Here is a 13,715-nt window from a genome sequence, read left to right on the forward strand (position 1 = left end):
TGATAATAATTAATGGTAATGCACGCGAGCACAATTAACCACGTGCACCCCAATTAGTGGGTTTAACCACACGAGGCCTACCGCTCAGCTTAGTCTACAGACTATTGTAAAGGTTCACCACACTCATGTATTTCAATCACTGTGCAACGTGAACGCATCTCAGCGCTCAACAAGCGAGCATTGGGTGGTGGTTCTCATCTCCGTCGGTGGTCCCAACTTCCCGCCAAGCAGTCCTCGTTTTTTTAAAATCAGGAAACAAAGAAAGGTAGCGAATGGCTTCTTGATTACATTGTAATTATTTGCGTGTTTTTCTTTGTGCGAGAAATTGATTGCCGTTGTTATCGTGTCTATAGATTGTTGGCCATTAGTTCACGGTGTGCAACCATTTCACATTGTGACTCCAAGTGTAATGACACGTGACACATTTCCAGGGTATAGCAATACTTAGGCAATTGGCTTTTCCTTAATAAATAAATAATTTTGCCCGCCTGCTCTTTTTATCAGAAAACCAATAATGAGAACTTAGTGGGAATTATAATGAAGTGAAAATGTTTGGCTCTCCAAGTAATTGAAACAATACATGTAGAATATTTATCTGGGATATAGATCATGGGGCGATAGGAAATTATTCAATGATTATTTTAATGATTGTTTTTTGTTTGTTATGGATATGTTAATGATTAATTGGCTGTGTGCCATGACACACATTCACGTGCGGATGAGAAAGACAAAGCTCTCCTTTAGCCGGCTCCCACTCAAAATCTGTAAAGCAAAACATTTTAACTGGCTTTTCTTTTTAAAGATTGGCAAATCTTAACGGTGGAATATATTTTTCACGTGATTTTTTTTTACCTGGAACGAAATAATTGGTATCTTTTTATATATTTTATGAGTCTTTAAAAAATATAAAATGAATTCAAATAAGTAATTTAACACGATAGCAGAGAGCAAATGCCAAAACAAAATGACAAGAATTAATAAGTGTAAGTGGTATATTATGAAACAGCAAATCAGCATACATTTTATATAACACATTTAGCATAAATATTCAACCCAGTCGCTGAAAAGTGTCTGGGATATTAGCCTGTGAATCACTACCCTCAATATCAACTAAAAGCAAAAGACATCCTCAAAGTTCACGTTCTAATTCAGCTAATTAGTTTTTGTTTTATTACATATCCTCACCAGTGTCACTGCTAATGCTGCTACCTGTCACATCAATAAGACCCAGCTAAATTAAAATGTATTAAACATGTATGGTTTCGCAGATGCTTCTATTTCGAGAGTAGTTTTCCAGGTGTGGCTGCACGTCGAGCATTTCTTCTCTCAAGATTTCGCCACGCACGACTGTGGGAATCTTCAAGAGTTGAACTGAATTCAAATGATTCACGTCATAAGGTGAAGCATCCTTTCCGATCGCCCGAGACAATTGCCCACCTAAGCGGATTTCACCGAGCTACCTCTGGCATTGGGTAGAACATTCTGACCTGCCTTGCCACTCACACTAATGTTTGTCACGTGACAATTGAATCGACGTTTAATTCTCAGCGCTGGAATTTAACCACATTAGGTGCATAATCAAAACTGTTGTTACGAGGGTTTTTTGTGTGTGTGTGTAGGCATTGGTGAATGGGTTTAAACCATTAGTTTATCACACCAGAGAACTGGGTTTAATCAGGCAATTGCCTGGATTCAAACCCAGGCACCTGTCAGTGAAATTACCTCTCAGCGAGTCACCCGCCCGTCTACAATTTCCAAACAAAGATTTTAATCCATAATAAAGGTATTTGGATTAAATCACGTAAATAGAGATGTGTCGTTAATCCACCACCACCTGACACAATGCAATTAGTAAGGTTGCTCACGTAAATATACCTGTCAACCCATATGATTTACCCGTATTCTTGTAAAGGGAAATTGAGTTTTCAGGTCCATATGGCGTACAGCCATTTCCATACGGGGAAAATATATTTATTTATGTTTCTTCCTTGTGATGAGACTTTGTAGGATGAACGCTGAGATTTATAAGGGCACGGGGTAACCAATAAGGCCTGAATTGGTCTGTAATAAGGTAGGCACTGATAAGGGGTTGACAGGTCTACGTAAACAAAACTTGCTAATTAGTTACTACTTCAGCATACCTGTGTGTTGAAGAGTAACTTACCACTTTACATTTGTTTATTTTTTTAAACAGATGCTGAGCACAGGCCCAATGGCCCACAATGTCTAGCGGCCAGCAAAAGTGGACTCAAAAGCTTAACCATAGTAACAAAAACAACCGCCATTCGCCACTAAGTGTGGGTGACATCACCACGGCGCTTGTGCCAGGCTATGTGCAGGTCACGGGACAGACCCAAGTGACATGGGTTGACCGACTAATATGACTGGCAGATGACCATAGTGCCACAAAACTGACAAAGACACCCAACAAATCACCAACCGTCTCTTTCGGTTGTAGCGGTGCCAATTTAATTACATGCACACACCAGGGGGCAGGTGGGTAAACAAGCAGAATATGCCGAGCCGGATGAAGCTTCCCCCCCCCTCTCACACCTTCTCACCAGGCTCTACTGCTGTGCCTTAGGAGCCCAATATTTAGCGATAAGCACTTCAAAGGTGTGCCCCAAATGCCAGCTCGCATCATGGATACTGAAGAGTTAAATGTTCGCTGAACTTACGTCGTGAATTTGGAATGCAATGTATGTATTGATCGCAGCGGCATATGTGTATTTCAATCTTCAATTTTGAATCATGCACAGTTCCGTATATTTAGTTTTAAAAAGTGTGCTCCATTTTAATTATGTCACAGATATTTACGTGAATTATGCTAGGAATATGGGTCTATTTTGGCCCAGACATGAACTAAAAAACTGAGGTATTATTTATTCAAAACGTGTTGTACTTAACCGAGTAATCAGTTGCAACACCTCGCTTACAAATGCATTGGCGAAAGACGACACTTGGCAGGCCACAGCAATTTTATACCATGCACTATGTAACACAACACACGCATGCCAATGTCTATGCAAATTAACATTTCACAAAATAATTACGCACTGCATGTACAAAAAAACCACACACACACATGGATATGAAGTAAATTAAATTGCTGCTGCTTCAGCGATCAAACACAAGTTGATGATATAAAAAAATTGAGAGGATATATTTTATTCCAACCACACGTGCACGCGCGGGTCTCGATTTAACGTGGCGAATCGGCACCAAATCCTCAGTCATGTCTGATTTGCACGGTAAATCGATGCGCATCAAAAGTGCATTACAATGATCGCTATTTATTTCAACATTTTTGATGATACATGCCGATATATAAACTCCATAAGCAATAAAGTAAGGCCCACTGGGACAGCATATCTGGCTCGCAAAGGAGACCTGGGATGATCAATTGCTGGTACGCTCTGTGGTCTGAGCTCTCCAGTGGCCATTGCTTCGCCGCTCCAGCACGATCCACTGCTCATTCACAAGTTGTTCAGTTGGCTGACTGACTGACAACTCAGATGGCTTTTAATGTATTTGATGGAGCACAGAATTAGTCAATGCCATCAAACATTGCAAATGCAGGTATATAAATATGCAGTGAGCATGAGGAGCTAAAGTTTATTCGCTAGGGCAAAAAGTTAAATGTACATATGGATGAAAAGAATTCTCGCCAAAGCTCCTGGGATCTGAATATAATTACGTTCATTTTCTGATCGCGTTGGTGAAACAGGGCATGGCTTTGCAAAAACAGTGGATGTGAAGAGAGCTGCGCTGAAAATAAAACTGGTGATGATAATTAATGAGAAGGGGGAAGAAAAGAATGCGGACGCTAGATGTTCTGACCGCTCAGATTTACATCGTCAATGAGTGAATTCATCCGAAGAGAAAAAAAAAATCAACCCCCCGAACAGTGAATTCAAGGGACAGGCGAGACCCCGTCAAGATGCATGCAAGGCAGCGGCACACAACTCTCACTCAGAAATGGAATAAACATGACTCGCAGTGTTTATACTAATAAAACCACAGTTAACACGCAATGGGGAAAAATTAATAATAAAACACCCTAATAAAAATTATGAATGCATAAGCGAGCTGCTCGGGAACATGTTTTATGCTCAGGGGTCACCCAGTTATCATGCGTCTGCACACACTGCACAGTCGCTTGGGGGAAGCAGTGAATCGGGCCCTGCTCGTTTTTCATTTATAAACCGAGATAGAATTATGACTTAGCGACGTAACAATTTATCAATTTTTTTGTGTTTCCATTCCTCCCAGTCCACTTTCGCGTAGGGATGGAGACGTGTCACACAGAGGAAGATTTCTCATACGCGTTCGGTAGTGAACACAATAATAATTAAGACAGTCCGCCGCCGGGCTACATGTTTTTAGCAAAAAATAAACACTCCCCCAACATCCGCAGTGAACTATTGTTTCTATTATAAACATATTGCACTTCAGCCAATTAGGCAGCATCAGTAAAAGCAGATACATCTTTTGTCTGAAAGTCTGCCATCCTTGTCACCAAACTCTGCTGTGAAAATAAAAACGCAGCAGAACGCAATTCAAGTTTGCGGTAAAACCTTGTAGTGAGAGTATTCTGTCAGGAGCTCTTGCCAATCATCTCCGTTACAAAAAACCCCGCTGAAAAAACATGCATTTCTTATTTTTTTTCAGGAAAGACTAAAAATTATTTGACTACGATGAAGGGACATTTCCGTTATCCTGAATCAAGTGGGACACATTAGCTTTGAAGAAGAAAGTTACGAGCAAAAAATTTTGACACGGCACAATTACATAAAAAAGAAGCGTTAACGATAAGGCATTTATTACACCGCATGACTGCCGCGTATTCAACTATCATCTAGGTTTTTGTGTCCCTTCTTTTCGGTCTTAAAACGTTTTTAACCACCCACAGACGCCAGACACTGGCATCAAATGGTGAATTTGTCAAACCTAAAAAAAAAAATCAGCTAAACGTAAAGATCAACGTACATGTCAAATGTTGTTAAATATTTTTCCCCTCCTTTGTTGGTTTTTCCTCCAACGGGCCCAGCAGCATCAGGTTGACAACACTACGGCACGCGTGTGCATACCAATAAACACAGTTCATCAACCAAGCCTGCCGCTGTGTTCCCTAGGGGGTCTTGGGCCCTAATGCGACCGCTTATCTTCAAGCCCTTGAAAACCACTCCATTAGCCAGGCTCCACGCTCCTAGACTCCGAAGCCCCATTTTGTTTTGCCTCCAAGGCCATAATGACACTCCAATGCCGCATTTGAATCTCAGTTTTGTGCTTCAGAATAATGGTGGAAAGAGAGAGCCGGACGGAATCGTAACATTACCAAAACAAAACAAATTGAAGTATGTAACTGGCAATTGGCAGATTACCACGGTTATCAGGAGATGTACTTCAACGTACTCTCAATTATTTTCTTAGAATCCTATCACCTCAGTCGCAGACTGATGGCTACCAAAATTAGCCTGAGAGGGATCACGGCCTCTGAGTGTTCTCGAGATTGTGATGATGCATACTTGCGAGGAGGGGATGGGGGTGGTGGGGTCGGTGGATCGTGTGGAGGCAATCATGTAACACAAAGTGGCTTGTTGATGGCAGTACAGCAAATAGGTTAACCATTCTCAAGATTTTCTAAAACTGTCCTCTTATACGCGTGACTTTTCGACAGACATAGTGCATACCAGATTCATACCCGAGCGTATAACAAAATTGTTGAGAACTCCAATGAAAATGTATCGAGACTGTGATATTTTCATGTATCTACAGAAACTATGATTACAAGTATGTCTTGCCTAATGCAGTAAAATTGGATGCCTAAAATAATGACCTCCACCAAGTATTTATTTTGATAATGCTGCTAAATGGCTGCGCTACCTTTTTAATGATTAAAATCGCATTCCGAGTTGGTGTAAGTGCCTCAATCATAACATGATTTTTGGCTCCAAGCTATCCATAGCTCAGGAAAGGTCTCTTTCGCCACCTCGTGGCCAGATTCCATCATCATCATCAGAAACGCATAGGCGACAAAGTTCCGTTACCGCCAATCAGAATGTAAACGTTTCACCGCATTGTAGGCGGCCTCCAAGATTAGACCGGGGCCACATTTGGTGGATTCATATTCATCATTGTCACCACTACCACCACCACGAACCACTGCTTGACCACTGCCGGATAGAGGGAGCGCCTTTGGCTGCTATTCCATCTCTGGTCTCGTTCTATCGTCACGATACCCTAAATAGCAATGTATCCTGGCCAAGTCCACTTGAGTTGTCTCATAAAAAAAAACAGGTTCAACCGGTGCAAACTACCAGCCATGACAAGTATCAAAAACATGGGGGGATTGATAGCAACAAATACTTCACCACGTTGGTCGGTGCTGCTTAGTGGAGGCAGGGCAGGGAGCATAATACTTTGGAGCAGTTCAAATGATTTTGCCGCACTGTTCGCTGCTGCTCACAATGTAGCTTCGCAGCCATAAACATTGGCATTGTTATACAAAGATCCCCCGTATAGCCTCAGACTTGTTGAGGCAAGTGCTGTAAGTGAGCGCCTATGAAGGCCAGAACGGCACACGATGGGGTGGGTGGCGAGCACCACGCCCGGCCGCCTTTGTCTCCCTCATGGCGACGTTTACACACCGCAAAAGGTACTCATGTGAGGCTGAGTCGACGTAGAGGAGGTCCAGAACCGGTTCAGATAATCGTCACTGGTTTTGACCGTGAGCTGGAATCGCACTCGGGTCGCCGGGGTTCGTAGCGCAGCGTGCTAACCGCTACGCCACCGCTCCCATTGTTATATACTGTACACACAAGACACATTTTTCTTCATTTAACACAGGGGCAGGGGACCTTTTTTCTGCCAAGGGCCATTTGGATATTTATAACATCATTCGCGGGCCATACAAAATGATCAACCTAAAAATAAGCCTGTTATATTTGGTCAAACAATTAACTCACTCCTAATGTGATGGCTGGAACTGCTTCTCTTTGGCGAGGCGTGTGATGATGTTAGCCGGTGTTGACGATGTTGCTACTCGCAACTGCTTTTCCAGGTTTGCTCCGAGATTTACTGAATTTGGAGACCCGCCTGCGGTTGCCTTGGCGGGGCCAGAGACCAAATGATTTCGCGGGCCGGACGTTCTCCACCCCTGATTTAAAGGATTGTGTTTGATAGACCGATCTGTTGAGTTTATGCTGTTTCGCACGGTGGTCGTTCAGCCATGCACGATGCAGGCCTCGGAGCTGCGTTTCCCTTTCCGAGACGCGACGAGAGGGCAACCCACACACGAGGGCGGCCACGCACACCCCTCGTGGTGAGCGCGGCCACGCACACCCCTCGTGGTGGGAGCCGCCACGCACACCCCTCGTGGTGGGAGCCGCCACGCACACCCCTCGTGGTGAGAGTGGCCACGCACACCCCTCGTGGTGAGAGTGGCCACGCACACCCCTCGTGGTGAGAGTGGCCACGCACACCCCTCGTGGTGAGAGTGGCCACGCACACCCCTCGTGGTGGGAGCCGCCACGCACACCCCTCGTGGTGAGAGTGGCCACGCACACCCCTCGTGGTGAGAGTGGCCACGCACACCCCTCGTGGTGAGAGTGGCCACGCACACCCCTCGTGGTGAGAGTGGCCACGCACACCCCTCGTGGTGAGAGTGGCCACGCACACCCCTCGTGGTGAGCGTGGCCACGCACACCCCTCGCGGTGGGAGCGTGGCCACGCACACCCCTCGCGGTGGGAGCGTGGCCACGCACACCCCTCGTGGTGAGCGAGGCCACGCACACCCCTCGTGGTGAGAGTGGCCACGCACCCCCCTCGTGGTGAGAGCGGCCACGCCCACCCCTCGTGGTGGGAGCCGCCACGCACACCCCTCGTGGTGGGAGCCGCCACGCACACCCCTCGTGGTGGGAGCCGCCACGCCCACCCCTCGTGGTGAGCGAGGCCACGCACACCCCTCGAGCGGCTCTCAGAGTCGACCCCACAACGAGTCAACATTTGAACTCGCAACCTTCCCCAAATGTCCCGTGGTGGCGGTGGCGCTGCTGCCGCCTTGGCAGTAGTGGAACAAGCAGACAATAACGAAATAACTCAACACGGTCGCCAATAACGCTGTGGCCTTAAAAGGGAATATATATACACACACGAGGCGACGTTTCGGGCAATGGCCCTTTTTAAAATTAGAAAAAGGAAACCAATATATACGAGGCGACGTTTCGGGCAATGTCCCTTTTTACAATTAGGAAAAGGGAACAAATATATACGAGGCGACGTTTCGGGCAATGTCCCTTTTTAAAATTAGGAAAAGGTAACATATACGAGGCGACGTTTCGGACAATGTCCCTTTTTCAAATAGGAAAATAACATCTAGTAGACGACGTTTCGCGTCATGACCCTTAATGTAAATGTCTCCAGAAGGCGACATTTCGCACAATGACCCTTTTTTAATAAGGGTCGTTGCCAAAAACGTCGGATTACATTTTCCCGAAGGCCAGTGTGATTGACGAATGTGTTGATGGTTTTTTCTGTTTATTCTTTGTACAGTACGCCGTTTGTTGTAATCGAGGTGGTTCCATTTAACAAATTTAAAAAAAAACAATCGTTGGGCTGCTGACATTCCTGAACAAGTGGTGGAAATTCCACGTTCACATGACAGGGGGGCAGTCCGTCCGTTGGATCGCTCCTCTTGACTTTCGAATGGTGTTCCTATTTTATCGACCTCAAGGGTTGATGGGGTGAGTGAATCTCATACCTTGTAAACATGCAGCTGTGTACAAATTTTGCACCGATGGAACGTATCACTGTATTTTTTCCCTTAACGGGTAATGAATGTAATTTAATGACATCTACAAATGTTAACGTAGCTTAAGATTTTACTGTCGGGAAATGCATTTAAATCACGTGACTCCAGTACGGTAACATCACAACTCATCACTTTTTAACAAGGCTCTCTGTGAAGCGTTTATATTTTAAAAAAAATCCTGTCGCACGTCGTCGATTATTACAGTTATGATTCCAACTGCGTCTTACGATACAAACAAAAATCCGAATTAAGTGTTTCATGTTCTGAGGGAAAACCCAACCCAACTCACCCGCATCGCGAACATGTGGCCCTGCGATCCGGCGGCTCTGCCGGCAACTCCGCCAGCTGTCCGAACACCGTCGAGGCTCCCTCCTCGTCATCCTCCTCGTTGCCCCCCACCTCGTCGCCTCTCGAGTCGTCGCCGTCCTCCTCCTCCTCTCCCCCGGCACAGCCGAGGCCGCTGAATCCGCTCACCACATCGCTCAGCCGGCAGCCCTCGCCATCGGCCATGACGCCAGTTGCTTTCCCGCCAAATTGAAACCCGCGCCGCCATCTTAGGTGAGGTCACTCACCCCGCTTCCCCCCCCCTCCTCCATAATAGGAGGGGTGGGGGGAACTCTGCCGTCACACGTCCCATTGAAAAGCCGATTAGCCCTCCTTGCCCAACATGGCGGCCTGGAGGCTGCGTGGCGACTGCCACGCGTGGTCAAAGGCAACATCGCGTCAAGTTGGTGCTGGTGGTGAAAGTTTCAAGTTCATTTTTTTATATTTCGTCGGGTGAGGAGAAATCTCCAGAGACCAGGACCCGCAGGACGGGTCCTTTGCAAGAGTCGCTTGGGTCACCCGCAATGACAACAAAAGCCGAATTAAGTACAGGGAGCAAACCCCGATTAGCACGGTTGGCTACGTACGGTGCGAAAGAAGTTCACACGACGTTACAGCAATGAGGCAAAAATAGAAAATGTGCAAAAAGCACAATTGCGTCACGTGAGAAAGAAAATACGGAGGGTTTCACGACCAATTTTATTCATAATTAGTTTTGTTTGTTTTAGATCGATGTGTTCACTAAAACCCATCCACCACCCGACAAGGCCAATCGAATTAAATCAAGTGGGCAGATATGCCAATCGAATTAGTTTTCTTTTTAAGAATTCAGAAGGAATCTTCAAAAGCAAAGCAATTTTTGCGATCCTGTACGACGTTTCGCTTGAGATTACACTCGGCATCATCAGGCGTTGTAGGGGGATGACATCGGTTTACCCCGTATTCTTGTACGACAGGGAAATTAAGTTTTAAAGTCCATACGGCGTACAGCCGTTTGAATAGGGGCAAATAAATCTCATGTGTTTCTCCCTTGTGATGGGACTTTGTAGGTTGAACGTTGAGATTTTTAAGCACATGGGCTGACCAATATGGTCTGAATTTTGTCTGTAATCTGGTCGGCACTGATAAGGGAAATTAAGTTTTAAATTCCATACGGCGTACAGCCGTTTGAATAGGGGCAAATAAATCTCTGTTTCTCCCTTGTGATGGGACTTTGTAGACTGAACGTTGAGATTTTTAAGCACATGGGCTGACCAATATGGTCTGAATTTTGTCTGTAATCTGGTCGGCACTGATAAGGGGTTGACAGATGTGTGCATATATAACACTGTCCCGTACAGATGTAACAGATGGAGATTAGTCCCCCACTTGCGGTACTGACTTGGGGAAGCCAAGGGAATGGTACAAGGGGGTTTAAACACGTAGCAGGCCATCGCGACCAATATCCATGAGGTTTTTGTTTGGGTTTGATCGCGTAAATGTGTCGGTAAACCCACCACCACCCGACACAGCTAATGAGTAAGGTTTGTCACGTAAACAAAACGTGCCAATTCGTTACTAGTTCATCACAATGGTGTGTTTGAGAGTAAAACGACATTTTACAATTCGAGTCCGACGTTTCGCCAGTAATGACAACCAGCATAATGAGCCGACAGCCAGAGTTGTGGACACATCCTCGTTTCGGTCTTAACGGTAAGGGAGTTTCACAACCTGTGTGTGGATCCATTAAACCATCGTTGTGCATCCACAATGCTGGATTAGAGGCCCACATGCTATCCACCAAGGCTTGATTAAAGTTGTCTGAATAAAATTAATACTGGGAATGCAATGTATCCAGAAAGGCCTCATCGATTTTCAAGACCCAGAAGGGTTCTGTATGGGTTTTTGCGTGGCCAATTCCACGAATGAGTTTGTTTTGCCTAAATCCTTGTTGCCTGGACATGTTTAAGACATGCATGCTGAATACTCTGGGCTATCTTGGAATGAACAGCATTAGTAATAGCTATTTGGCAGAAACCCAATAACACGTATAGTTAAATATTTATTTACAGCTCATTGTCAATACTTCAGGATGAAAGCCTCCGATGATCTGTAGGTCACTTCGGTTGCTTGACCATACTTCACCACACTGGTAAGTATGTATGTTGAACTTTTTTTTGCACCGTACGTACTCCCCACCATGCCAATCGGAGGTGCGGCAGAAGGACAACGAAGCACCTCAAAGCAATTAAAGAAATCGGTTTTCAATTTGGATTTTTAAAAGTTCCGCTTAGTGATCGGTTGTCGGCAGTCGAGCCAGTTTTAGTTAAAAAGTTGTGACAAGAGTAATTGGTGGGTTTTTTTTTCAGGACAAATCAGCAAGCTGTGGCCTGTGAATCGCTGCTGTGATGTCTGCAGGTGTAGGCAAGAGCTTTTAACAGTGGAGTTGTTCATCTCAAAGCATTGTTAAAGTGTGGAAGAAATGGGCACCCAACTACTCCTGAAACGTGACAGGTAATGAATGTAACGTGTGTGTGTGTAGCCCATACAGCATTACAATAAATTGCATCACTTATTATGTGGCCGTAAAACCATAGCTTTTGGATATTGTTATCAACTCTTCGTGGATTATATCCCAGACACAACTCGGCCCAATATCATGCAATGCAGCTGGAGAATAGTGCCGACCAACAACGTACCACGTTTGATTCCCATCTCTTGCTCCGTTCAGTTTAATTTTCTCAGTACATATTTGTTTTTTTTCTCTCTCGCAACATTTGTGGCGACGGCCCGTCCGTCCGTTCCCCATCCCACGACACCCATCTCGCGTTGCCATCGCCTCGCCGTTCACTCGGCGTGGCCACCACCGCCAACAAGGAGCTGGTAGAGGGCCCCCCCCCCCGCCGCCCCCCGGCTCCACATCGCCAATTCATTTTTAGTACCCGACGTGAAATTTCGCGGAGAGAGCTGCAAACCTTTTACTTGGGATTAATAATTATTAATTTTACGTGCCTTGATTATACAAGGTCTCAAGACATCCACTTCGCCGGGACGGCAATGCTTTCCTGGGTCGCCGAATGCGTCCCGCGGTGTAACCTGGCGACAGGTGGTCTAAGATGTGGGATAAGATAAAGACGCCGCCGTGCGCGCTGTGGTGCAAACGAGGCCCGTGCAGCCCACGGCGACCGTCTCCTCCCTTGCTTGCCCTTCGAGGCTGCCCTCCGAGGTCACGCAGGACAAGGACAGATGCAATTGGCCACCGATCAATTCTAGCCGGGCGACGAATTTAAAGCTCATTAACGGCACGGATCAAAGGGCAGCCAAGGTGGGGGGGGGGAGGGGGGGTTGGGGCACCCCCCGCGCTCCGATCCACAATGCCCCCACCACCGATAGGCACCGTGAACACACACGCACACTGCAGAGCGCTGCGTGCAGGCCACGTGCGTCGCTCGCAACAGCAAACCATGTACTTCGGCACGCTGATACTATTATCTCCAGAGGGCTGCGTACATGCCCTCTGGAAGGAGGCATTGTGGCTGCGGGAAATGTGTTTTTATTTTACTTTCCATGCAAAATTGGCACCACATTGCTGACTAACAATGTACAGCCCACGACCTCAAATGCCTAAAGCTAGTGGACAGACTGGGCTTAACCAGGATATAGAGACATGGTCACTTGATGGACCTCTGGGATACCCTAACGGGAAGGCGTGTAATGATTTCTTCCCCCAGTGATATGATGAATTGTCACAATTCGATTCAAGAATCAATTCTTTTTGTCTCGTATTTACATTTTGATTAGTTTCCTTTTCTATTTTCCATCTCATGTATAGGGTGTTGTCTGCGGCATTATCGTAAATATAACAGGAGTATGTCATTTTAAAAAATCAATGCACTGTTAAATTCCTACTACAGTCCTAATGAAGGGGGATTTTAATTGTCGAAAAAAATGCAACCGAGACCCTCCAGATCAATGTTTTATAATGGCATTTTCTTAAATAATATTGGCTGTACTTAAACGTGTGGCCTGTTAAATAATAATAATAAACTAATGGTGAACATGCACCCGGGCAAGCCTCGCCGAGTCTTAAAGGCTGTTACAAGGATCCTGCATTGGGATCTTTGGCTCATTCCTTTCGTGTTTGTCTCGTCAGAAGAAACCGGAATATCGGTAGAAACCCCACCTGCACAAGGGCGATAAAGCTCAATACAGATTTCATCCACAAACTCGATCCAGCAGGTGGACAAAATCTGTCCTCAACCCATTGCCGTACTGGCTCGTCGCAGCACTTGCAGTGATATTCCTCTAGTCGATATTAATCTGTTGTATGTATGGTGGTCACACCCATCCAAGCGTTAACCAAACTAAAACCTCCTTGGATTGAGAACTCCTGAGATTGGATGCATTCAGGGGGATTCGGTCAACGGGAAATCGATGCTGCTGGCCCGATGTTATTGACAAGCGTAATCTACGAATACCTTGAAGCCCCAAAAAATTAGGTTGTGTAAACAAATGCTACTCGAAACCATTTATCTGGAAAGTCCATTGGCCCAATGAATGTAATTTCCTTGTGCTGAATAACTTACCCTGCTGGATCAGC

The 13,715-nt window shown here is 45.7% G+C and overlaps 1 protein-coding gene across 1 annotated transcript in view; it reads right to left on the reverse strand.

Annotated features, from left to right (window-relative positions):
- The window catches only part of DTWD2 (DTW motif tRNA-uridine aminocarboxypropyltransferase 2), a 57,704-nt gene extending 46,025 nt beyond the window's left edge, over positions 1-11,679 (reverse strand). The window contains exon 1 of the mRNA XM_032968716.2: positions 9,102-11,679. Within this exon, the coding sequence (XP_032824607.2) occupies positions 9,102-9,322 (221 nt within the window). The 5' untranslated portion in view covers positions 9,323-11,679. The remainder of the gene's footprint in view (positions 1-9,101) is intronic.
- Between the last annotated feature and the right edge of the window lie 2,036 nt (positions 11,680-13,715).

Source organism: Petromyzon marinus, chromosome 40, assembly GCF_048934315.1.
Source record: "Petromyzon marinus isolate PM22_M1 ecotype Great Lakes invasive population chromosome 40, UKy_Petmar_22M1.pri1.0, whole genome shotgun sequence".
Lineage (NCBI taxonomy): Eukaryota > Metazoa > Chordata > Hyperoartia > Petromyzontiformes > Petromyzontidae > Petromyzon > Petromyzon marinus.